The sequence below is a fragment of the Propithecus coquereli genome, unplaced genomic scaffold (assembly GCF_000956105.1).
Source record: "Propithecus coquereli isolate 6110/MARCELLA unplaced genomic scaffold, Pcoq_1.0 Scaffold148, whole genome shotgun sequence".
Taxonomy (NCBI): Eukaryota; Metazoa; Chordata; class Mammalia; order Primates; family Indriidae; genus Propithecus; species Propithecus coquereli.
In genome coordinates, this window is record NW_012139191.1 from 2,960,783 (window position 1) to 2,987,047 (window position 26,265).

A 26,265-nucleotide genomic window follows, 5' to 3' on the forward strand; every position below is an offset into this window, starting at 1 on the left:
AATACATACTTTTAAGTCAGTCTTAATTTTATTACTGAAAATTTGGTAAATTATAAAGTGCTTTATTCTCCTTGAGAAAACTACAAACAGTTTTTAGAAATATATACAGGATAATTCAGAGAAGGCAAATGTGTTAGGGTACAAGCTTAAGAACTTTGGAGGATGCTGCTCTAACAATACAGTTGTGACAGTGTCATTTAATACTAAGTAGTCAGTACAATCCCACAAATCCTACTTTCCCGATGGTCTTGTGTCAGTCACGTGTTGGGAAAGGCACTGAATGCTTGAGGCATTGTTGCTTTCCTGTAAATGATTCCTATTTGGGTATGGCAAAAACACATCAGTAGTGTAAGAATTTCCATCCGTAGTAACACTCCATGACAGTTTACCTGAATGACCACTTTCAATTATAACTCACAGATATCTTTATGTGTTCTAAAATGGTCTGTGGTGAATAGAAACTTGGATGTAGACAGTTATGATTCAAAACACTAATCTCTAATTTCTACATTTTAAGGATTACTTATGTTCCAGTTATGGTATTTGATCATACAAAACTGTTTTTTCCTAAGTCCAAAAACTTCACATCATTACTATAGAAGCATTAAAATTTTTAAATCTGATCTGTATTTTTTAAATTGGAGCATTTAAAGCAAATCTGAGAATGAGAAAAGAATGTCTAAAAATGAAAACATACTACTGTTTCATTCTTTTGAAGTCTTGATATTATTGGTTGCTGTGGTTGATGCATAAATCAAATCCACATAGTGGGTAAACCTTTTAGTTGTAAGTTATAACCTCCCTTGAGGAAGCCTTTTATCAGAACTGGTCCAGAGATGTATCTTCTCTTCTTTGTCTGCCCTTCATTGAAGGGCAGTGAAACGATCCCAAAACTCAGAAAGCAAATAGCATTTATCAATGATAGTCCTCCTAAAACATAAATTTCCAGAAGGATCCCATAAACTGAAGGATCCCATTCTCTTTAGAGAATGGCCATAGAATAAAATGGTTTCTTGTAACTCAGCAGGTTTTTAAGTACTTTTCTATTTTCTAGGGGAAGCTGGTAACATTGTAATCTTAACTTCTATGGCAGCATCAAGTCAAGAAACTGTCAGAAATAATTCAGTAAACTAGAATTGTTCTTCACTAATTTAGTCATTTTTAGGGTACAATTTACATGATGGGCATCACACAACCTGGAAATTTTTTGTTTTGGAACTATAGCTAATGTAGCTCATCACAATACAGTTTTCTCTCATCCCTAGAAAATAATTGGTAAGTCATTTGTACAATTCTGAAAAGATCTGTGATGGCTATTACCAATTATTTTATAAAAATCTAGTAAAAACTTTATGAAGTATGAATTCAAGTTCCTACACTTACCTTAGTTAACTTTTTATAAGAGAGATCTCAGAGCATTTCACACTAAATGTAGGCAGAATAATGTAAGTAAATAGGTTTTCAATCTACCTTATTAATGAAAAGAAGCAGGGTCACAGACCATCTAGAGACAAACCCCTTTTTTCAGTCCCCCCTAGCTCGTATTTACACCTTACATCCCTGTGTTCCACCTGCACGAGAAGAAGAAACTACAAATGGGGAACTACTTAGGACAAGAGATAAAGATGAGTTGCAAGGGAAACTGACAGCATAATGACCTTATGGAATTAACCAGCTAGAATGTATTTGGCTTGGAGTGATTTTTTTTTAAGCCTTTTGCTAGTTAAGATGACAATGCTAAATTTTTTATGCTCTACCCTTTTAGTTAGTAATTGACTAAAGACAGGTTCCTAGATGAATGAGTTAATTTAGAACATTAAAGATCTTATGTTCGAGTGGAAAATTAAAGATTTGCTTTTTTGACAGGCTTCTATAATGACATGGTTGGAATTTTATAGGTGAACTGAATGTGTAGGTGCAGTCCAAGGACTGACCCACACTCAGAAATTTAACTTCAATATATGAAAAATTAAAGAGTCCTTTAACTTTTAACCACTGTTCAAAAAAGGTAATTTCTAAATTATTTACCTTGTGGAACAAAGGATAGGGCTGCTATTGTCCATACATTCTCTAACTGATATCTCATTTCAATTAGTTCAGTTAGATTACCTCTTCTCTTTGGTAATCCAAATTTCCACTTAAGAGTTTTAATAAATGATCAAACTTACCTTAAAATTGACTTAAGAACTAAAATGTGACCAGAAAATATACTGTAGCATGGATAATTAAACTCAATGAAACTATCCATTTTGCCATACTTAAGAAACAGATGTATAGTTATTTACATGCTGCCTGCAGATTTGTAGGATCCAAATGTTGTGACTGTCCCCGCCCCCCATCAAATCTAGAAAAGCAAACCCTGAGCACACACCAATTAAAAATCTTGACATTTTCCTACCTATTTAACAATATATTAGGAATCAGCTTGACAGATTATTAAAAAGACTGGTAAAAATCTCTTGAGGATCACCATGTATCCTCAAGCAACATTTGTGATTTAAGAGCTTTAAAAACTTTCTTAAAATTTAAGACAACACAGCCCTCAGCATGACATCCTTTAGTCTTTAGTCCTTTCTATTAACCATTTGATCTATTAAGTAGGATTAATGTTTAATCTAGTTGGCTTCTAAATTCTTTCCACAATGCTCCATTTTCTCCCTAGCTTTGACAAATTTATTTGGTTTGGTTCTTATGTTCCCAAATACTAGGATAAGAGACAAGACTCAAACTGTTAACTTGCAAATTTCTTAGGGTTTCTGCTTTAGGTATTCCCCAATATCCACAGCAGAAGTTCAGAGGTATAACTTCAAAAATAACTAACATGTGAAAAGCTCTTCTATGCTTTGTTGCACTCCATCATACTAGAATAACTGAACTATTATTTCCATACAATAAGAAAACTACAGTATTTGGTGGTAACTACAAAATACCTGATATAGTAAATATTTTGAATTATTGATGAAAAGAATGGAAGCTGGTTATTTCAGCTATAAAAAGCAAAGCAGAAAGACCTTTTTCTAGCCACTTAAACGTTACTTGAAAATTCAATAAATCGGAGTATAAAGGAAAACAGAAAAAATATCGTATGCACCTTTAACAACGTTCTTGCAGTTTACCAATATACAAACCTCTCGGTTTTTTTTTTTTCAGTTGGCGCAATCAAATTCAACTTGTACTGACAGAAGAGATTAAAATCCTTCCAATGTAGTTTTTAATACCATACATTGAGGTTAATAAATTGTGTTCTGATTATTCTAAAGAGAAAACGTCTAGAAGAGAGACAGGGAATGTAGTGTGTACCCAGTGTTAGAATTTTCACTGAAGAGGTCAATGAGTGCACAGGGCTTAGTGATGCATCTTAATTTATCAACAGTAATACCATCAGATGGTGTTTTATTGGTTTGTTTTATATCCCCTTTTTCAATTTGCACTTTGAGGTTCTGAAGTGCCTTTTCTTAAGACATAAGTCAAAAAAAAAAAAAAGACATAAGTCCCTTCCCTCCATTTTCTTATAAAATCAATTCCTTTTTAGGTACAACTTTCTAATTTTCGGAAGAAATCTTTCTATTGTAACTTGGAAGTTGTGAATAACTGCTATATCATTCTTTCCAAGGATCACTAAATTGAGAAATGACTTAATCTGAGATTTTCCACTTAAAAAAAAAGCAGCATTGGGGGGAGAAGGGGGGACAATGACCACCCTAGGAATTATCTGAATATGGGATAAACTTTTCCTTTTATTCGTAAGTTATTTCACATTGTCAGTATACCCTTTTTAAATAAGTAGGACATGAAAAAAGTGCTTTTTAAATGTTGCGATCTTTTTTCCTTAATACGCTTGGTATTAATATTATAAAATTAGTCTTTCAAAGGAAGCAAAAATCAAATCTGAATACTTCAAAACCTTTTCTTGGAAATCATAAGTGAATAAATTCATAGGATTCTGGACATACACAACCACAGGAAACAAAAAAGTAGAAATTTTTTTTTCATAAACACCATTCAGTTGAACTTCAAGCGCAATGGAAAGCTATAGCACTGATTTCCAGATCAGTTCACATTCAATTTATAACCCTTTGTCTTTTTCTCAAGAAAAACACAAACTGATCCTGAACATTAAAGTACACCTGTGCATTTTGCATAAAGTAGAAAGAAAGTCAAACATGTTCTAGTGCTCAATGTAAACATTGTTAACTATTAATGATTTATTAATTTTCCTTAAAGGTACTTAGGAGTGTGTCACATATTCAAAGTTAACCTTAGGAATAGCACCATAACCAAAAAAACCCATAAAAATTATTTTCTCCATAATCCCTTAGTTTTATTTCAGAACTTGAGAAGCTAACATTGTCAGTCATGCTTTTAAAGTCACCAGGCCCATTCTTGCTTCTTCTGATGAAACCAAATCTGATTAAACCAAAATACTGCTTCTGTATACACAAGGGTCTAACCACTTTAGATTAAAATATTAGTAATTAGTTGATCAATCTGTGACCAGTTAATTCTGTCCAAAGAATGAGAGCAGTTCTATTAATGAAGCCTAAACTGTCAAAGTATCAGTTTGCCAAAAGAATTTATGTACTTATTGAACATATTCCATATTTATTTATGGATTTTTTGGTACCTTTTTGCAGATGATGGTAAACATGGAGTTAATAACCCTGAGAACAGATTATAAAACAATGAAGCTGAAGAAGAGTTTAAATAAATTAATGTATCTGACATCTATCACCAGTTCTTAAAATTAGGGAAGTAAAAGGCATCCTATTAATTTTTTCAGGCCCACAGTAGAAGACATTTATCATAAATCAATCTGTCTACTATACATTTAACATAAGCTTTGAGAAGAAAAGCATCATATTTCTGAAGTGGTGATGCTCACTAAGCCACCACATGAGAGATAGGTAACCCACCTATCTCAATTGGTAATGTCCAAAACATCCTTCCTCCTATATCAGAGTAGAAAGAAAAAGTACCTCCTACCATGTCAAACGGAATAGATAACTAAAAAGTAGGAACACTTAAGAACACACTCTAACAGTCATATCAGAGTCTGATGCTTTTCCTTATCTGCCACCTCAAGGATTCACAGGAGAAAAGGGTTAATTTTGTATGAAACCAAACACAATTAGGGCCAATAAATAACTTAAAGGCAGGAGTACTGTAATATACCCCTTACCTACTAAATATGTAAACCATTTGAATCAAGTCCATTTTCAGGCACAAACAAGCTAGGAATGGCCACCTACACTGGAGTAGCATAACCTATGAAGTATTTGGCTAGAAAGTAAGTATACTATAATATTTGATGTGATAAAGTTTCACTTTAAATGGATCCCAAAATTATTTTCCCACAAAAGATGACAGTTTCTTATATTTAGACTAGAGGTCACTAATAAAGATATACTTAGTTGCCCCAGCAAAGAATGCTTAGGATTGCACATGGCAGCAGTAAACTAAAACAAAGAGATGGAGAATGACATTTAACTACTTTCCTATATAGGTAAGATTTGCAATTGCACTCTTTTAACAAAACTCAACTCTACAATTTCAATACATATGGGGAAACCTACATATTAACTTAAATATTCTTTTAGCCCTGTCCACTCAAAGAACACACTTTCCCTAAATCTAAGGCACACAAATTCCTCTATTTCACAGAATAAAATCAAGGAAGGGCAAGATTTTGGTTAAATCCCTTATCACAGAAACCAGGAGATCTTGGACAGAAGAAAAATTATATGGCATTTTGTTAGTGCACAATTTAAGAGAGAATGCTATGACTATGCTCTCGCCTTAGAGGTTTAAAATATGCACTCAAAACATTGAAAATAATTTACCAGAACTTTATAAATTCAAGTTTATAAAATAAAATCATGTTTTCCTTAAAAAGAAAGAAAAAGAGAAAGACCCAACAGCATTTGGAAAGAAAACTGGAAACCATTTCAATGAAAATGACCAAATCTGGTATAATGCATTCTACTCAAGTAGCCAGGAAAAGGGGAACAAAGTGGTAGGTACCTTGCCTACTAATCATGGTTACACCTTCCATGATTGCAATGTCAGTATGCACATAATATTTATGAAGAATCTGTAAACATAGCTTGTGAAATTGTTATACTACTATAGGACAGGGGTTAGAAACTACCACCTTTTGACAAATTCAGAAAATAACTGCATGACACTTGCTACCATGAAAGTAATGCTCATTGGTTTTGCTAACCAGGATGTCTAGTGTTTTAACGTATTTCAAACTCTTCTATATGTAGTCAAATACTGTCAAAATAGGTCTGCCCCCAAAATGAAGCATATTTTGGCACCTGTGCTGAATGCTGCTTCAAAGACCAGCAAGTGCAAATAAAAATAACAGTCATGATTTAGTCACATTCATAACTTTTCATAGAAAAATATAAATATATTCCCTGAATTGTAAGACAAAAAAATAATTTCAACAGCCAGCTTTCACCATAAATTCCAGTCCATTTCCTCTCAAATGAACTGGCTTTCCCTCAAGGTCATAAGGTGCAATCATTGAAATCTAACACATTTTCTAAGCTTCTATCATCATCACCATCATGGTATCTCACAGTCCTTCTACCCTGATTTCTTGTTTTTATTTTTGAACGTCGAAGAACTCTTTTAGACTTTGCATAGTCCAAATCCTCCCAGTCATTATCATCCACACTTAACCTAGAACGTTTGCTTTGTCTTTGACGTCTCACAGTTTTAGATATGTTAGCTGTAAAAGTTTTACCTTTTCTAACTACTTTTGCTTTTCCTTTCGTTTTTCTCCTTTTGGCTTTTGTATTATCAGTACAGTCAATATCTGATTCAGTAACAGATCCCAAATCGGATAATTTGGGACTAGCATCAGGTCCAAACTTTGAACTCCCAGTTGTTTCAGAAATTTTCACATTTTCCAATTCGGGATGCAGTCTCTTCCTTTTTATTTCCGTTTCTGCTGCTTTGTGGGAATCATGAATCACTTTTGTCTTACTGAAAGGAGCCTTTCCATAGGTCCTGAGTCTTCTGCCATTCCACCTACGTAGCCCATAATTCAGCTCCTCTTCAAAGTTATTCTCTGCAGTAGCTTTTTGTGTCAAAGTTGACTCAGAAGAAAATTTTCTACCAATCTCATTCCCTGGAATATGGCTTTTTGAATCTTCCTCTGAAGACCCAATAGAGGAATTTTTCGTTTTAGAAGGTACATTTGTTTTGTGACTATTGGTATGCCTTTGCTTGTGTTCTGAATTCAACAGACCTTCAGAGTCTGAGTCTCCATGTAAAGACTGACTAATATTTTTTGTACTACCTTCTGAGTCAGGTTCAACTGCCTTACCTTCACAGGCATGCTGTTCATTTGGCACTTCACAGTTTACATCTCCCTCACAATCACTTAGTATCTTTTTAGCTGAGGTAGAAGCAAAACGAATGGTTTTTTTCCTTCTGTTTCTGCTTCTAGTGCACACGTTTTCTAAACTGACATCTTCTACATCACTCGTAAGCTTCATCTTACTGGCAGCTGTAGTTGCACATCTTCGAGTAATCCTTAGGAGACCTGTTTTAGCTTTTGATGATTTCTTTACCACCTTTGAATTGCTCTCTGAGTCACTGGAACAGACCCTTTTCCTGGAAACTTTTCTGCTTTGTCCATTGTCTTGTGAAGTAGAATCTAAAAATTAAGAGTAGTCTTCTTTTAATCTTTGATAAAAGAGTGAATCTAAAGGAATTAAAAATGTTCAACATTTGAAACAACTTAAAACCAGAATTCTTATTAACTTGGAGGAGGTGTGGCAGTGAATGGGATAGTCCACATCTCTTAATACAGTCATGTGTTGCTTAACGAGATCCGTTCTGAGAAATGCATCATTAGGTGACTTCATCTTATGCAAGCATCACAGAGTGTACTTATGCAAACTTAGGTGGTATAACCTACTACATACACCAAGGCTATATAGTATAACCTATTACTCCTAGGCTACAAACCGTACAGCATGTAACTATACTGAATTCTGTAGGCAACTGTGACACAATGGTATTTGTGTATCTGAACATATCTAAACACAGAAAAAGTAATGCACTGCACTATGACTTTATGATAGCTACATCACTAGGCAATAGGAATTCTTCAGCTCTACGATAATCTTATGGGACCGCTGTTGTTATGCACCACATGACTGTACTTTAAAGCAGTGACTTTTTCAATCTCAACACCATTCACAAGAACACCACATTCCCATCATTAATATCGCATGCCCTTGACACCTATTCACATCGACAAAGACAGACTAAACTGTTGTTTACCACTACACTAATATTCAAACTAGTCATTTAACACTCAGCCTTCTTGAAACTCTCCCTAACTCCACGGTTCTAATCATACGATTACTTTTAATCTTAGCTTTAGCTGCCTTCTGCTCTTTATAGGATTTTTTGTTTTGTTTTGTTTTGTTTGAGATAGAGCCTCACTCTGTCACCTGGGCTAGAGTGCCGTGGCATCAGCCTAGCTCACAGCAACCTCAAACTCCTGGGCTCAAGCGATCCTCCTGCCTCAGCCTCCCAAGTAGCTGGGACTAAAGGCATGCACCACCATGCCCAGCTAATTTTTTCTATTTTTAGTTGGCTGGATAATTTTTTCTATTTTTAGTAGAGACACGGTCTCGCTCTTGCTCAGGCTGGTCTCAAACTCCTGACCTCAAGCCATCCTCCCACCTCGGCCTCCCAGAGTGCTGGGATTACAGGCGGGAACCACCACGCCTGGCTGCTCTTTAGCATTTTTTCTTTCAATCCCTATTTACCAGGAGTACAATCTTAATTCAACAAATTATTTCACCACTCTGTGCTCCAGTTATTGTTGTGTGAAATGGATAATGATAGTAATAGTACCTAACTCAGAAAAGATATGAAAACTAAATTGGTTAATAATGTAAAGCATTTTAAAAAACTTCCTGATAAACAGAAAAGCTCAGTAACAGTTGTTAGCTGCTGTTATTTACATTACTTACCATATTCCTTTTAACCAGTCCTACCCTTTCTTTCCTCTTTTCAAGCTGTCAACATCACGGCTTATTAATGTGCTTGTCTCACTTTTCTCAAGCCCATATCCGGTACAATATCCCCATTACCAATACAAGAACTGAAATCTTTAATGGAAACAATTATTAAGGCTAAGATTGCCTATTAGGTCAATAAAACTAAAGTGCACTCAATGAACAGTTTTGCATGCATATAAGAATATAAGGGATGAACAGAGAAAGCAAATAGAGAATACACGGAGCAAAGAGAAACAGCTAGCAAAGATAAATTTAAAGGGAATAAAACAATCGATGTATGAAATAGGGAAAAAAAGGACAGTGAGATTAAATCAGTGAACCAAGGTAAATGATTTAAATTACCTTTCATAAAATTATTTGGTTTTTCTATTGTTTTGCCATCATCTGAATCTAATTCAGTCTCAGACACATGATCTGAGAAACACTGAGACACAGCAATAGGGTCACACTTCAGATTTCCTAAAATTGGGATCATTTCCATTTTATGAGATCTACCATCTTCTCTATCTTGTTCTTCGGATTCAGAGTCTTCTGAATCACTCAAGATCTTTGCTTTTTTAAAGAAACTGGCATTCTTGTGAAATGTATTGTATTTCCCACCACCACATTTTCCTGGTTCAGAATCCGCTTCCTCTGAGATGCTCTCTGCCTTAAGTTTCTGCCCAGACGTTGATGGGCCAGCAGTTCTTTTATATCCATTATCTGAATCGTGACTTTTAGAGTCTTCCTCAGAAGACTCTATTTTAAGAAATTTTGTTTTAGAAGTTGCTGGAGCATGGGACTTATAACCATTAGCATGCCAGTTTTTCCGGGCTACCCGCAAATCACTTTCTGATTCTGAATCTCCATTTTCAGATTCACTGACAATATTCTGGGTAGCATGAGAATTGGACACTGGCGATGGTGAATTTTGATCTTTTAGTTCCTCTTCTTCAATTTCTGACTTTAAACTCTGATCATCTTCAGAAGTATGTAATAACTTTTTTTTAGCTACAGCAGAAGCATTGCGGTGAGGCAGTTTCCGACCAGAGCAGACACTTTCAGAGCTAGAATTCTCTTCTACATCGCTCATCAGCTTTATCTTATTGGCAGCTGCAGCAGCACACTTCCGTAGGACTTTTCGGTTATTTCCAGCTCTGGCTTTTAAAATTTCACCTGTCTCCAATGAATTGTTGTCAGAGTCACTTAAGTAGACTCTCTTTCGAGTAGCTTTTCTGCCACATCCATTTTCTAAAGAAACAGGACCTAAAATAAAGTAACAGTAAGATTTAAAAGGTTTTCCTTATTTCAAGGTTTTTTTAATGACTATTATTTTAGTGATTTTCCTTACTTTTTAATGCCAACACTGATTTCCTTTCTAAATCTAAAAAGCCTAAAGGACATTAATTATATGTAGATGGCATTAAGTCAATAATCCACTCAATGTTTAACTTTTGGATCCTTGTGATATACTATTCCTCCAAAGTACCACTAAGTCTCTTACCAGTTTTTCTTTGAGCAGCTCTAGTTCTAGTCACCCTGAGACTGCTGCTTCTGGACAGCCCACTACGTAAGGAGGATTCACGAGCTCTTGAACTCTCTTTGCTTTCCTCTGAACTATTTGAAGCTGAAGATGATGGAGAGGTAGCTAAGGAATCTTCCATTTCACTTTCTAAGAAAAAAATGTGTAAATAGTTAATTACATATATTCTCCTATCTTTACACACATAAGCAAACAGTTACTTCATAACATTATATTAAAATACTTAGAATGTATTTTTGTAAAACTGTTTCACAAAAACGTTGATAAAATTTTTGGCATTAAAACATACATAGGGCCAGGCATGGTGACTTAAACCTGTAATCCTAGTGCTTAGGGAGGCCAAGGCAAGAGGTTCACTTGAGGCCAGGAGTTCAAGACTAGCCTGGGCAAAAAGTGAAACCCCACCTTTACAAAAAATTTTTATTTTAATTAGCTGGGCATGGTGGCATGTGCCTATAGTTCCAGCTACTCTGGAGGCTGAGGCAGGAGGAACATTTAAGGCTAGGATACAACAAGCCATGATTTTGGGGGGGAAAAAAAAAAAAGGCTAGGAGTTTAGGGTTACAGCGAGCTATGATCACACTGCTCTACTCTCATCTGGGTGACAGAGCAAGACCCAAAAAAAAGCGGGGGAGGTACATAATCAGTATTCCAAATGAAGTTTCTGTTCATATTTCTAAAAATAAATTATCCTGGACTAGATTCAGAAAACACTGTTTATATATTTTATAAACAAACTTTCATTTAAAAATTTAATTAGCCCCACTATCTACCTCTTTCTGTGGTATCAGACAGGTATTTCATATTGAAAAGACAAAATCATTTGAAGTCTACCATTTCAGAAGACATATTTTTAGGTCTTTCTCTAGTAGCCCTTCCTAACGGCATAGTTGTATTATATCTCATACATACATACAGCTCAAGAAAGGTCATTTCTGTGTGTTATACACACACATTGGCCGGGGGGAGGGGGAAGAAAATGATATAAGGAAATCATTTAAACAATAAAGGTGGCTTTCCTTCCTATTCTACTTCATAATTGCATGCCCCAGTGGTAGCACAAGACGGGAAACCCAAATTTCCTATTCCTTCATACAGAATCCAGAAATGCCTATCACCAAATAAAAATTTCATCAAATTCATGAGCAACATATTGTTAAAAGACCAAAATTTTTGTCCATAATCAACCCAACTCTATGTTAGAGAACGAAGTGGCTGTGTTAGAAAGATATCCGAAACCAAATTGTGTTTCGTCCTTTGAAATTGTTCTGCTGTTTGCCCACCTCAGCTACTCCTACTCAATTCCACCACCCATCACACCTTGACTCCGTATTTTCAGACTCTTCCCCTCCCCTGCACATCACTGCTAAATTGATTAATCTTCCTGAAACAGAATTCTTCATGTGACTCACTCATTTAACAAGTGACCCAAAATTAAGTTATTCAAACTTTTCCGCAAGGCCTGACAGTCTCTAAACTGGCTACATTGTGTTTGATTATATTCTTTGTACCATTCCCCAAAATGCACTCTTTTCATATTCACAAAGTACATCCTTCTTTTCCTTCAGTGCTTTTTTCTCATAGTTGCTACCGTGCTTGAAAAGTTTCCGCTTTACCTACAGTCCCATTTTCAATTCCTCCAGCACACTCTAATTGAACATTTTATGCTATAAATGCATCCCTTAAGACACTGTATAATTCTCATGTGGCACACATCAGCTTACTTGTCTGACCTTCTCCACAGCATTTTATCACAGGTAACTTCCATTCCAAACTTTTATCTGTGAGTGTATTTTTCAGTATTATCAATACCACTTAATTAATCCAAATATTGCATAATATAAGGTGTGAAAAACATTAAATTATAATAGTAAATAGTATACTATTGTATACTATATTAAAATCACTGACAGCAATAGAGAAGTACAGAAATACTACACCCTTATTTATACATTGCTAACAAGGGGTCAGCGCCAGCTACAGTTATGCTACCAAATGGCAATGGCATGAAGTTTGGAATGTACTAGGTCATCAGCTTTGAACTTACATGATTATCAATACTTTTTTAATTTAAAGAGATACAAAAATGTCAATTTTGCACACAAAGTGATGAATATATTAATATTACGATTGAAAATTTGAACAATTCAAATTTGCATAAAATGTGGATGTACCATTTGCAGAGCACAGTACTTATCAATCATATTCTAACTCTTTCTGTTTATTACTTTTGTCTCTTCCATTAAATTTTAAGTTCCTTTTGTATCAAGGCCATGTCTTTATGTTTTCATCTAAATCCATACTAACTGGCCATGTTACACATTTGGATGCTGAACAGCTGAGTAACATAATGTTCCACTTCTCACCAGATAATGTAGAACCATTTGTTAGAGCTGTAGGTCTACTTCTTCTCATTCTTTCTGAGGATCCTGCTGAATCTGAAGAGTCACCAGAAGTAACACCTGAAGAGATACCGGCACCCGTCTTATGGGTTGCAGAATAAGCCGCCCTACTTGAAGTAGACTGGGTAGGAGAACCTACCAACTCAGAGATTGCTTTTGTCTGAGATTTTAACCGCTTCTGCTTCATATTTCTGGTCAAAGATATGAACAAAGAAGACAATATTTAATAAAACATGAAGGTAACTGGTTCACAGAGAATGTCTAAATAAAATGTATTATTTCTTAGCCTGAGAATAATTTTATGATCAAGATATTTAAATATTCACTATTACATTCTGGCATTGATTACTATTATTTCCTTACTCTATATAAAGTTATATTCAAATTTGACATAACGAACAAATGATCCAAATAACAGTTACAGAAACTCATTTGAATACCTTAGGTTCTTAGGATTAAATTCTAAGTGGAACCAACATTTATGTAACACAGGCATTCATTCATACCAGGAATTCTAGCCTCAACAGGACCCAACTTTCTCTCTAGTCTCTTTTTTGTATGTCCCTAAAGACAGCATAATATTAAGAGGAGAAACCAACAAAATCTGAACAGAGAGAAAAGGTTAAAAAAGACAATAGAACTATTTTTTTTTTTTCTAAGACCAGACTGTATACACCCAACCACACCAGTTCCTCATGGCTGGCCTCTGAACCATGGATTATGGGAAAGGAGTGAAAGTTTAAGGTGAATTACAAATCTAGGTAATTTTTGTGTTGAGATAATACTATTTTCCTTTAAAACAAAAAGAAAAGTGGCCTTTAAGGGGTATCTAGACATTGGAGCTTAAAAATAATCATAATTCTTCAAAGTATAATTCTTTATATAAAGAAATTTCAAAAAATTTTAAGTGTCATTAATATCAAAGAAGGGCATATAAGTAAATACAAAAAGAAAAACACATATTTATACTTATCATAAACTTGATTTTTAACAGTCAACAAAGTGGTAATATCTTAAGAGTAAAAGCTTTCCCTTTTTATCCTATGTCCTTCTAAAATGTTATACTTTTCCTTGGTATAAAGAGAAAGGGGCTTTCATCATAATAAAAAAATTGAAAACCTACACAAAACAGACAAACCCAAACTGAGAGTCATTTTAAAAATGAATGACCCACACTCTTCAAAAACGTCAGTCAAGAACACAAAGAAATGATTGAAAAAGATATTCCAGATTAAAAGAGACTAAACAGACATAACAGCTAAATGTAATGCACGATCTTAAATTGGATCTCGATTAGAAAAACATTTGCCCCAGGCCGGACGCGGTGGCTCACGCCTGTAATCCTAGCTCTCTGGGAGGCCGAGGCAGGCGGATTGTTTGAGCTCAGGAGTTCGAAACCAGCCTGAGCAAGAGCAAGAACCCCGTCTCTACTAAAATTAGAAAGAAATTAATTGGACAACTAAAAATATAAAGAAAAAATTAACCGGGCATGGTGGTGCCTGCCTGTAGTCCCAGCTACTCGGGAGGCTGAGGCAGGAGGATCACTTGAGCCCAGGAATTTGAGGTTGCTGTGAGCTAGGATGACGCCATGGCACTCTAGCCCAGGCAACAGAGTGAGACTCTGTCTAAAAAAAAAAAAAAAAAAAGAAAGAAAGAAAAACATTTGCCCTAATGACACTATTGAATCAACTGTAGAAATATAAACAAGGTATTAGCAAATCACACAAAGTATTTAGGGCCAAAGGGGCATGTTATCAAAAAAATACTTTTTAGTGATTCAAAAGAAAAAAACATGTAATGGAGAAAATATGAAAGCAACAATAAAGCAAATATGGCATAAGTGAATAGCTGCTGAATCAATCTAGGTCAAGAGTATAAAGGAGTTCTTTGAATTTGTTCTTGCAACTTTTCATAATTCTGAAATTATTTCAAAATGAGAAGTTTAAAAAAAAGAGGTGAGGGAAAACTCACATATTACTCTGTATGTAATGCATGTATTTGAATTACAAGTTGCAAAGCACCTGAAGAGAACTAAGTAATTTACCTAATTGGCATGTTTTGTGTCTCAATGTGGCTCTGCTATTCTAAACATTGCGGGGTGCGGAGGGATGAGGAATTCAGCAAGTCCTCTCATCCAATAGGCAAAAATAAAACTGGCAAATACAACACTTCCGAACTCTAGAAATTACCCAAAGGCATACAACAAATTCAAAAATGCCTATTCAAGAAAACTAGTGCACTTAGGTAAAAATAGTAGAGTCTATGGCATATTAACTTGGGGCTGCTCCCAGTAACCCAGTTAACACACTCCTCTCAAGTCCCTGGGCATAGCAGCCGTGAGGAGGTGGGGCAGGCCTGATGTGGGAGTGCCACAGAAAAGCTGCATGCTCAAAGGGACTGCAAACAGTAGTGACTGCTGGCAATCCAGCACAGCCAACAGGACAGCTGTCTAAAGCTGTGATACTGTCAGAGCAAGCAAGAGTTCAGCCAAAATTTAAAAGGGAGATCTAGGCAATGAGACAGCATTAGGAGTCTGAAAAGCCTCCATCATTTTCTTGGGGTTTTGGAAGGATGCACACACATTCAAAAAGCCCAGTTATCTACCCATCCTGGGCTGACCTTCAGACCCTTATTTCTGATTAAATATTAGGAGAAAGTGAAAGCCAAGGTAGACTTGTACTACCCTAACTTTAAAGTTTGCTCCATGTGACACACTGACCCCTAAGCTATGCTGACCACTAAGCTATGCTCATTGACCCAATGAAGACATCTAAGAAGCCAGGCTTGAAAATAAAGTGACATCATAAGGTAACTCAAATCTACACTTTTATATCTAGTGGACATTTTCCACTACACAATCAAAATGTTTAAAGGCTATACATAGTAATAACTTTACTGTCTACATTAAAAAGCCATTTCTTATACAAAAGACAAATGATATTTAAATAATCCTTGATAATTACAAACCAATGCAACAGCTCTGTATTCACAGAAATGCTTTCAAGCTATAAATACCTGTGACTAGTCTTTTCTCAATATACAGTACACTAAAAAGATTAAGAATTTTTAGCATAATAAATCAAAGAACTATCACGAACTTAAATTTTTTAAAAGCTGCACACAAAGCTTGCCATAACCAATTCACCTGATACTTTTGTTAGCCTGACTAACACCTTTACGATTTTGCCGTTGCCTGAACCTCTGGCTTCTTCGAAGTTTTTCATTGAATTTTTGACCAATTTTAAAATCAGAAGAGATTTTCTTCATTTTTTCTTCAAATAAGGCAGACAATCTCAAGGTCATGCTATAAATCTGCAAAGATATAAAAGCACAACTAGAATTACAAAATAGCTTTATAAGTATTTTAAAAAATAACTTTAGTCACTGAGATTACTTGCAATATGTTTTATCACTGCTTGCAGATAATAGCTGTTGCCTATTTTTTCTATTTCCAACTCCTTCCCCTCAATGACATCTGCAAGAAATAGGAAGTATCAAATACACACCTCTCAGATGATAAGAAAGTAATTTTAAATCAAGGAACTCTTTAGGATCTAGAATTCAGCACTTATGTCTATATGGCAGTGTACCTCGATTGTTTTTTTTTCCCCAATTTTGACATCTATGTATAAATCCCAAAATGTCCCTCCCTCCTAAAATCAGATGGGAAGTTGGTTAACTTTAAGGCTGCTATTTAGGCAGCAAAAGTGCAGTGTCTCTTTGGGGCAAGGGAACAAAAGCACTTTTATACCAGTCTCTATTTGCAATGTGACTGCCTTTGATGCCACCAACTAACTGTAAAGATGAATTACAAACAAAAGAATGCCTGTAGGCCGGGCGCGGTGGCTCACGCCTATAATCCTAGCACTCTGGGAGGCTGAGGCGGGAGGATTGTTTGAGCTCAGGAGTTCGAAACCAGCCTGAGCAAGAGCGAGACCCCGTCTCTACTAAAAAAATAGAAAGAAGTTAGCCGGACAACTAAAAAATATATATAGAAAAAATTAGCCGGGCGTGGTGGCGCATGCCTGTAGTCCCAGCTATCTGGGGCTGAGGCAGGAGGATCGCTTGAGCCCAGGAGTTTGAGGTTGCTGTGAGCTAGGCTGACGCCACGGCACTCTAGCCCAGGCAACACAGTGAGACTCTGTCTCAAAAAAAAAAAAAGAATGCCTGTATCCAGTAGAAGAAAATATATCCTAGAACTTTAATGCACATGAAAGATTATTTGTGTTTTAACAATTTTTATAATTAAATAACGTCAGATCTGTGTAAGTACACTACTGTAAATAACTTTTGGTACAGCTATGTATTTACAGAAGTACCCTACACTGCTCCACAATCATTCCTGAAAATAAATGCAAAAGTTTAATAATGTTCAAAAGGTATCAGTCTTGTGTATGGCAGTGAATGCGGGAAGAAACCTAACACCAGAGAACTTCAAAAAAGCATGAGATATATGACTTTCCTACATGTTTCTCATATGCACACACATGAATATGTGTAATTTGTTATCATACTTAATCTGAAATAATCTGACAATTATTTCCAATATTTTATTTATACATATATAAATTTTACTTTCTTTCAAACCTGAATACTAGATTAAGTCACAAGCTTAATCATTAATCACCTTAACAAGATGAATGATTTGTTTCAATCATATTAAGTTTGAAACCTCTAGTTATATCATGTATCGTTTTCTCAGTTTCCATGTAAAATTCAGTAATACATTTTAATTGAAAATACACAAGATTTAACAAATCTGGTGTTAAAACTCCCAACCTCAACATATGTAACCTAAACATCTGTGCCCCCATAATATGCTGAAATAAAAACAAACAAAAAAAACCTGACAACCAGCTCCTCAACATGAGAAAGGGCATTTATGAAAAACCAAGGCTAACACCATACGCAATAGTGGAAGATTTTTTCCCTTAAGATTAGGAATGAAACAGGATGCCCGCATTTACCACTATTATTCAATACTGTACTTTAAGTTCTAGCCAGAGGAATTAGACAAGACTGCAAAGAAGTAAAACCATCTCTAATCTCTATTCACATAAGACATATTTTATGTAACTAGGAACTCCCAAAGAATCCATAAGGAAGTTATTAGAGGTAATAAATGAACTCAGCAAAATCCAAGGGTACGAGATCAACATGCAAAAATCAGTTATGTTTCCATACACCAGCAATGAACAGAGAAGGAAATTTAAAAAGCAATTCTATTTATGACAGTATCTAAAATAATAAAAAAAAACTGGGAATAAATTTAGCCAAGGAGGTGTAAAACTTGTACACTGAAACTACAAAACATTGCTAAAAGAAATTAAAGAAGACCTAAATAAATGTAAAGACATCACATGTTCAAATGGGAAGATTAAATATTGTCAAGATGTTAATACTACCCTACCCAAAGCAATCCACACAGTCAATGCAATCCCAACAAAATTCCAACAGCCTTCTCTGCAGAAATGGAAAAGGTGATCCTCAAAATTCATAATGAACTGCAAGGGACCGAGTAGCCAAAACTGAAAAAGAACAAAGCTAGAGGACTCACACTTGCTAGTTTCAAAACTTACTGTAAAGCTACAGTAAGCCAAACTGTGTTACTGGCATGTAGACATATACACGTATATAGAGAGATATATAAACATATATACCAATGGAATAGAATTGAGAGTTCAGGAAAACTCACATACTTTTCAGCAAAGGTACTAAGTTTATTTAATGGAGAAAGAATAGTCTCTCCAAAAAAGATGGCTGTGGAAGAACTGGACTTCCACATATAAAAGAATGGTTGGGCCCCCTACCTCACCCTACATACAAATACTAACTCGAAATGCATCAACAACTTAAATATACAAGGTAAACCATAAAACTCTTAAGATACATGGGATAAATCCTCATGATTTTGGATTTGGCAATGGATTCTTAAGATATGAATCCAAAAGAATGAGAAACAAAAGAAAAAAATAGATGAATTGGACTTCACCGAAATGAAAATCTTTTGTACAAAGGACATTACCAACAAAGTGAAAAGCCGACCTATAGAATAGAAGAAATACTGGAAATCATGTATCTGATAAGGGTTTAATATCCAGATTATGTAAAGAACTATAACTTAACAAAAAAATAAACAGTCCAATTTAAAAAATGGGCAAAGGACTTGAATAGACATTTCTCAAAAGAAGATATACAAATGGCCAATAAGCACATGAAAAGATGCTAAACATCATTAGTGTACCAACTGTATTTTCTGTATTCTTGATACTTTAGCATTTGGAGACCTGATCCTGGAATGGATGACTACCCTTCCCAGAGCATGCTAATCTCTAGAGAAAGCAAATGACTCTGCTGTATACCTTTGATAAACAAATCAACGAATCCAGAACCCATATCCCCTCTGTGTCATTTATCAAACTCTCATACAACAAGCCAATATTCCCCGAGCCCTAAAGTACCCCAGAGCTAGGTACCAAAACACTAGAAACCTCCGCTACAGCCAAAATTCTCCTGAAATTATTCAAACTAGCCAAACCTAAACTGCTTACTCTGCCCTGCCTTGCCTTGCCTTCCCATGAAAACCCAATAAAGGCTCTGGGGCCATGCCTTACCCTGTTGTCCCCTCTGTCTCCTGACAGACCCTGGTCCTTCCCCACTTTTCCCTGTGTGGTACATGCCTCCTGTTTCTAGGGTTCTGTAAGTATAAACTTGTTCATGACAATCATTTCCGCATCTGCATGTCTTATCATTCCTGATTAAAATAAATCCCAGGTACAATTTTTAATACAATAAGTCATATGAAAATCAAAACACAATGAAATAACACTTCACACTTCCTAGGATGGCTACAATTTAAAAAAAAAAAAAATCTCTAAAAATAGAAGTGTTGGTGAGGATGTGAAGAAACTAGAACCCTCATACATTGCCAGTGGGAATGTAAAATGGTATAGCCATTATGGAAAACACTGTAGTGATTCCTAGAAAAGCTAAGCATAGAATTACCCAATGACCCAGAAATTCTACTCTTAGGTATACACTCAAGGGAATTGAGAGCAAGGACTCTGACAGATATTTGTATTCCAAAATTCACTGTGGCATTATTCTTAATGGCCAAACAGTAGAAACAACCCAACCTGTTCATCAAACAGATGAATGAATAAATGTGTTATATACCCACACACTGGAGTATTATTCAGCCATCAAAAGGAATAGATTTCTGACATATGCTACAACATGCACAAGCCTTTAAGGCATATGTTAAATGAAATAAACCAGACACAAAAGGACAAACACAGTATGATCTATATGTTTATATCTAGAACAGACAAATTCGTACAGGCAGAAAGTAGGTGAGAGATTACCAAGGGCTGGGGGAAAAGGGGGGAGATAGAGAATTCCTGATAAATGGTTTCAGAGTTTCTGCTTAGGGTGATAAAATTTCAGAAATCTTGTGAACATAATTAATGCCACTGAATTACACACTTAAAAATGGTTAAAGTGGCAAATGTTATGTTACATATTTAAACACAATTTTGCACATTTGATAATATACCAAAAACTACTAAATTGTGCACTTTAAATGATGAATTGTATGGTATGTGTCCTAAAACATGTGTTTCTTAAGGGGGATGGAGGGTAGACACGAGTGAAATTTATTTTCTCTCTGAAAAGAAAGATATAGTCTTAAAAATGGTGAATATGACAAAAACCCAAGCCTGGAAAAATGTTAGAATTGAATGTTAACCTGACCCGACAAGCAATTTGGATATAAAATGTAACAAAAGAATTCTCAAATTGAGACTAGACATAATAATGCAGGAGTAGGCTAATATTAAGTAATGAGGAGGAAGTGGAGTTAAGGCAAGACAGTTAATTAGCAGTAACAGTCAACTGATTGTAAACACAAAAAAATGCTGTAAGATATCAAAGTGTTTTACTTTAGATCTTATTATGTTTTTAAATACCCAACACAATGGTGTAATGTTTGTGAAAATGCACTGGGCATATGACATGTAAACTTTTACATGTTTATTATACCTCAACAAGCTTTGAAAAGTTGTCCAACATTTAACATTTTAACAAAAATTTGGGAATGTTCTGTTTGTCGTCTTAAATAATCAGATAGCTCGTGTTGCTTCTTTGGATCCAAAACATTAGCATGCTATCAGTAGTCTCACTCCCACTTCAGATTTCCCTTGTATTAATTTATTTATTAGTTCATTTTTTATTTATTTTTTAGAGACAGGGTCTCGCTCTGTCACCCAGGCCAGAGTGCAGTGGTGCAATCATAGTTCATTGTAACCTCAAACTCCTGGGCTAAAGTGATCTATCCACCTAAGCCTCCTGAGAGGCTGGGACTACAGGCACACACCACATCTGGCTAATTTTTTTATTTTTATTTTTTGTAGAGACAGGGTCTGTCCTTCAAGTGATCCATCCCTTTCGGCCTTCGAAAGTGCTGAGATTACGAGCTTGAACCACTAAGCCTAGCCTTTTATTACTTTTAATATTCTTCCAGTCTCTATCAATGTTTCTAGTCCATTTTTTAAGATCCCTACATGTATAAAACAGAGACTCTTATTCTATGTATCAAATTTGTTTGCTTTCTACTGGTACCCTTATTCCCACCAATCCTCATTTGCTCATAAAACTTCCAGAGATCATGATAAACATCAATTGTTTTAAGGCAAAAACTGAAGATATCTGGGCGGCAGCAGCAGCTCTATTCTTTATAGTAGTTTTACTTCATTACTTATCTTTAATGATCCAACCTCTGCAGCAAGTAGAAAATCATCTACACAAATCAGGCACACTTTTTTTATAAACCACTTAAAAAATTACCTTTGATCTTTTGTTTGGTGTATATGCTTTTGCATTGCTAAATATCAACCGGATGTCTTTGCAAAATTCCAAAGGGCTGTCATAATTTCCCGCATCTAGAGTTTCCCTTACTGTTCCAAAATCCATTGGGGTATCTATAATATCTCGGTAGTCCTAGGTTTTAAAAACAATAATTACTTCACAGATTCATTTCCTGCTTTTAGAAATGTAAATGCATTCAATCTCTAATACATTTGAAATGATGGAAGAGAGAAAAGGTTAGAAGGATCTTAAGATTCATTAATACTATTTAAAAAGAGGTACAGATGCAAAGACTAGATAGAAAGAAATATACCAAAATGTTAATGTCTATATCTTGATACTGGGACATGGGGTGGATTTTATTTATTTCCTGAGTTACACTCTTCTGTAATTTCCAAGCTTCCTACAGTAAATCTGTGCTGTTATAATCTTTTTTTTTTTTTTTTTTTTTTTTTTTAGGGTCATCTTCCAATTCCCCTATTTAAGAAGTAAAATGAGATACTTTTATCCAATTCATAGTTTTGCTGGTGCTGGGCCTATTTAGATAATAGAGATATACGTAGAACCCTTCCATTATTACACAACAATGGTTAACTATGTCTAAATTCTTAAATGAGTTAAGGGTGTCTGTGAGCTCAAGAAACTATATAAAACAATATTTCTACAGCCAACTGTAGAGAAAAAAAGAGAAGTTAAAATAAAGCCTATGCATCTTACTCTTTAAAGCTTAATTTAAATACCTCTACCCCAATCTCCTCGCCACAAAACAAGAAAAGCCCCAAACATTCAACAATGAAAACTTACTGGATATTCAACCAAATCAACAGGTTGTCTAAACGGTTCAGAATCTTCACATTGAAAAATTAAGTTCACTAGTTCCTTACACTGTTTCTTCCAGTTGCTTTCAACACAGTTGGTAGCTCTGCTGCTCCTTTTTTTCCAATCATGGACCTAAAAATACATTCATAATAGTTGAAGTGTTTTCGGTCTTAGGAAAAAAATCACAATGGTATATGACTACAGTAAAATGCAACTGAGCTATTGTCTTCTGTATTGTGTGCTATGAGAACCGTGGCTGCAGTTAGAAAAACCAAATTTTCTGTAAAAACTCAATAATGTCACATATGTTGCTCTCAACACATTTTTCTAGAAACAAAATTTTAAAACTAGCCATATAACACATTTTGATATAACCTGCCAACTTCAGAAAAAATCACAGGATTAACTATGAAAAGCATGCTCCAGCAAGAGTGCATTATCCACTGAAAGGCTATTCCATAACCTCTCCTTCCAAGTTTATAAAATTTGTTTTCAACAAATATGAAGTGTATTTCATAATGTGACAGGCAGTAAAATGGCCCCACCAAAGATGTCCACATCATAATCCTCACAACCTATGACTCTGTTATCCTCTATGGGAAAAGATACTTTGCAGATGTAATTAAGATTATGAACCTTGAGGTTGGAGATTAGCCTAGGTAACTGCACGGGCCCAATGTAATCACAAAGGTCATTATAAGAAGGAAGCAGAAGAGTCAGAGTCAGAGACAGATTGTGAGAAGCTATGCTGTTGGCTTGAAAATGGAAGAAGGGGACCTGTAGCCAAGGAAGGGGACCTGTAGCCAAGGAAGGGGACAGCTTCTAGAAGCTAAAAAACACAAAGAACTCTCCCCTGCTAGTTTCCAGCCATGCCAAAACCATGATTTAGGCCCAGTAGGACCCATGCAATCTTCTAATTACAGAATTATGAGGTAATACATTTTGATAATTTAAGCAACTAAATCTGTCATTTGCTATAGCAGACACAGCAAACAAACATATTAAAAACTTGGGGCTGGGCACGGTGGCTCACACCTGTAATCCTAGCACTCTGGGAGGCCGAGGTGGGAGGATCGCTTGAGCTCAGGAGTTCGAGACCAGCCTCAGCAAGAGCGAGACCCCATCTCTACTATAAATAGAAAGAAATTAGCCAAACAACTAAAAATAGAAAAAAATTAGCTGGGCATGGGCACAGTGGTGTGTGCCTGTAGTCCCAGCTACCTGGAAGGCTGAGGCAGGAGGATCGCCTGAGCCCAGGAGTTTGAGGTTGCTGTGAGCTAGACTGACGCCACGGCACACTAGCCTAGGCAAGAAAGTGAGATTCTGTCTCAAAAAAAAACTTGGAGTCTGTTTAGAAATAAAATTATATGAAAATGACAAATCAGATTAGACTATTTCAGGTCTAACTTTACAATGTCATTTGGGGCAAGCACATGGTAAAAATTATTTGATAAAAATCTTAAAATTTTAGGAGCATTGGGATGATATTTAAAACTACCTGGATTAAAATATTTTAAGCATTTTCACATTAATAAATAAACTTGACTTTTAACTAACCTATTATGTTACAATTTCAAGAGCTGCTGATGATACCCCATTATAATTACCCAATTTCCTAAACTTATTTCCATACATCCTTCTTCAACACCTCGACCTCATCTCCCAACAAATCCCCATTTTTCAAAAAGTTCAATCACTAAACCCTGGGTAATATTCCCCTTTAAAGGTCTCATCATTTTCCCTTCCTCTTTATTGCAAACATTATCCTTTATTAGGTTCTCATCCTTCACTCTACATTCTTGCAATGAACTTCTAACTCATTTCCTTAATACTCATCTTCTTGTCCTTCAAATTCTATTTATCTATTTTGGCCGTGCAATTGATTATCTACTTTAAACTTAAATGAAACCCTTGGATTTCAACATTACCATAATCTACCCCCAACACAACAGCCAGACATAACCACTTTGCTCACTTCAATATCCAACCTCTATGCCTGTAAGCCAGTGCCCTTACTAACCCATGGTCATGCCATACTTTTCTACTTTTTCTTGTGTTTGCTTTAACATTCCCTATTTTTTTTTTTAAACTTGAGTCCCTTTCAGGGCTTATCCCCCATTTTTTTAATGGTCTCTTATTCACTCCATCTCACAGAGAATACAGTTCAAATCCCAACTCTTCCACTAAAACTTTCCAGCGATTTTCCCCATTTCTCTTATAAAATGTTCAAAATCTGTATCGATATAACTTTGCAAAGACAAAACCTGCAATCTTAACTTGATTTTAAAACAAAGAACAAACAAACCACAAAAGTCAATCATGCCGAGTAACTTACTCTCCTTCTTCCAGAAGATGTTTTAGGAAGATCGCTATCATCCTAGGAATAAAATCAGAGCACCTTAACTATTTATTCTCATTAGAAATACTCTTAATAAAAAAACCTATCAAAGACATCTGATCTTACCACAGTTATAACATATTAACAAAAACTCCAAAGACAGACTCTATCAGATGGATCTTTGTGGCACCCAGGCTTCAAAAAACCAACCATTCTTAATAATCCTTTTCATTCCCTAAGAACATGTATTAATCGCAAAGTTCAAAATTATAGCTATAAAAAGATGCTTTGTGCATTTCCTGAATAGAAAAACTGTGTTTTACCTCTATCCATACAACCCCAGAAACCCATAGTCTCCTACAGTTCTTGGACATTTTCTTATTCCCTAAATCACTTATTAGTATATCCATTTTTATTCTAATATATGTTAAGAAAAAAGTCTATCATAAGGGTTTGTAGAAATTAACACTATATTGTCTCTAAAGAACATCTTTGCTGCAACTTCCTACCACAGACTACTTCTGTATGAAGTGAAATTACACAACGTCATTGCTATATATGCCCATGAACTTACACTCCAGCACCATCTTAAGTGAAGGACATTACGGCACTTTGAGAATGGTCAGGTTCACTAGTCTTTGATTATGATAAAACCCAACACTCAAACATTGGTTTTACCAAAAAAATTTCCAAGGTCTTTTTTATAATACACCTTTCACTAGCTAAAATTTGGAAAGAGAATATATTCCACACCTAAAGTTATTCATTTAGATATATTTTAATTGATATTACTAACTAAAACAAATTATTTCACTAATCATCTAGAAAATTCAAAAAACTTTTTTTTTTATCAAATGCCCTATCTTCACAGTTCATTGCAATATAGCAATAATTGACATTAGGTAACATCTTTTACTTCACTTTTTAAATTACCATTTGAAATTAACAAAAATAATTGTAGAATCAACAAACTTCATACCAAATCCTCAGCATTTTGTTCATCATTTTCAGACGTGTTAGACAGTTCTGAGATATTTGTATAATGTTGATTCCTAAAAAGCAAATTTTCACTTTAATAGCATACAGATGTAGTTATATTGCCAAGGATTCAAATTAAACATTAAAATACAAACTGTTTCCCAACTTATACATACCTAATTTCAAACACAGGAACACTAGGTTTTGACCCAACTCTCTGTGGAAACAACTGGCTATATTAAATGCTAATTTAGAATCTTAAAGGTTTTTCTTTTTTTTAGTTATTTA

General features: G+C 35.2%; 1 protein-coding gene across 1 annotated transcript in view; it reads right to left on the reverse strand.

The window, feature by feature from the left end:
* LOC105806862 (bromodomain and WD repeat-containing protein 1-like) overlaps window positions 1-26,265 on the reverse strand; it is a 61,077-nt gene that overhangs the window by 2,863 nt on the left and 31,949 nt on the right. The window contains exons 11-19 of the mRNA XM_012640074.1: window positions 25,979-26,051; window positions 24,997-25,038; window positions 22,647-22,793; window positions 21,822-21,974; window positions 16,123-16,289; window positions 12,942-13,168; window positions 10,537-10,704; window positions 9,396-10,298; window positions 6,599-7,672 (exon numbers count right to left, since the gene is read on the reverse strand). Of these exons, the coding sequence (XP_012495528.1) occupies window positions 6,599-7,672; window positions 9,396-10,298; window positions 10,537-10,704; window positions 12,942-13,168; window positions 16,123-16,289; window positions 21,822-21,974; window positions 22,647-22,793; window positions 24,997-25,038; window positions 25,979-26,051 (2,954 nt within the window). The remainder of the gene's footprint in view (window positions 1-6,598; window positions 7,673-9,395; window positions 10,299-10,536; window positions 10,705-12,941; window positions 13,169-16,122; window positions 16,290-21,821; window positions 21,975-22,646; window positions 22,794-24,996; window positions 25,039-25,978; window positions 26,052-26,265) is intronic.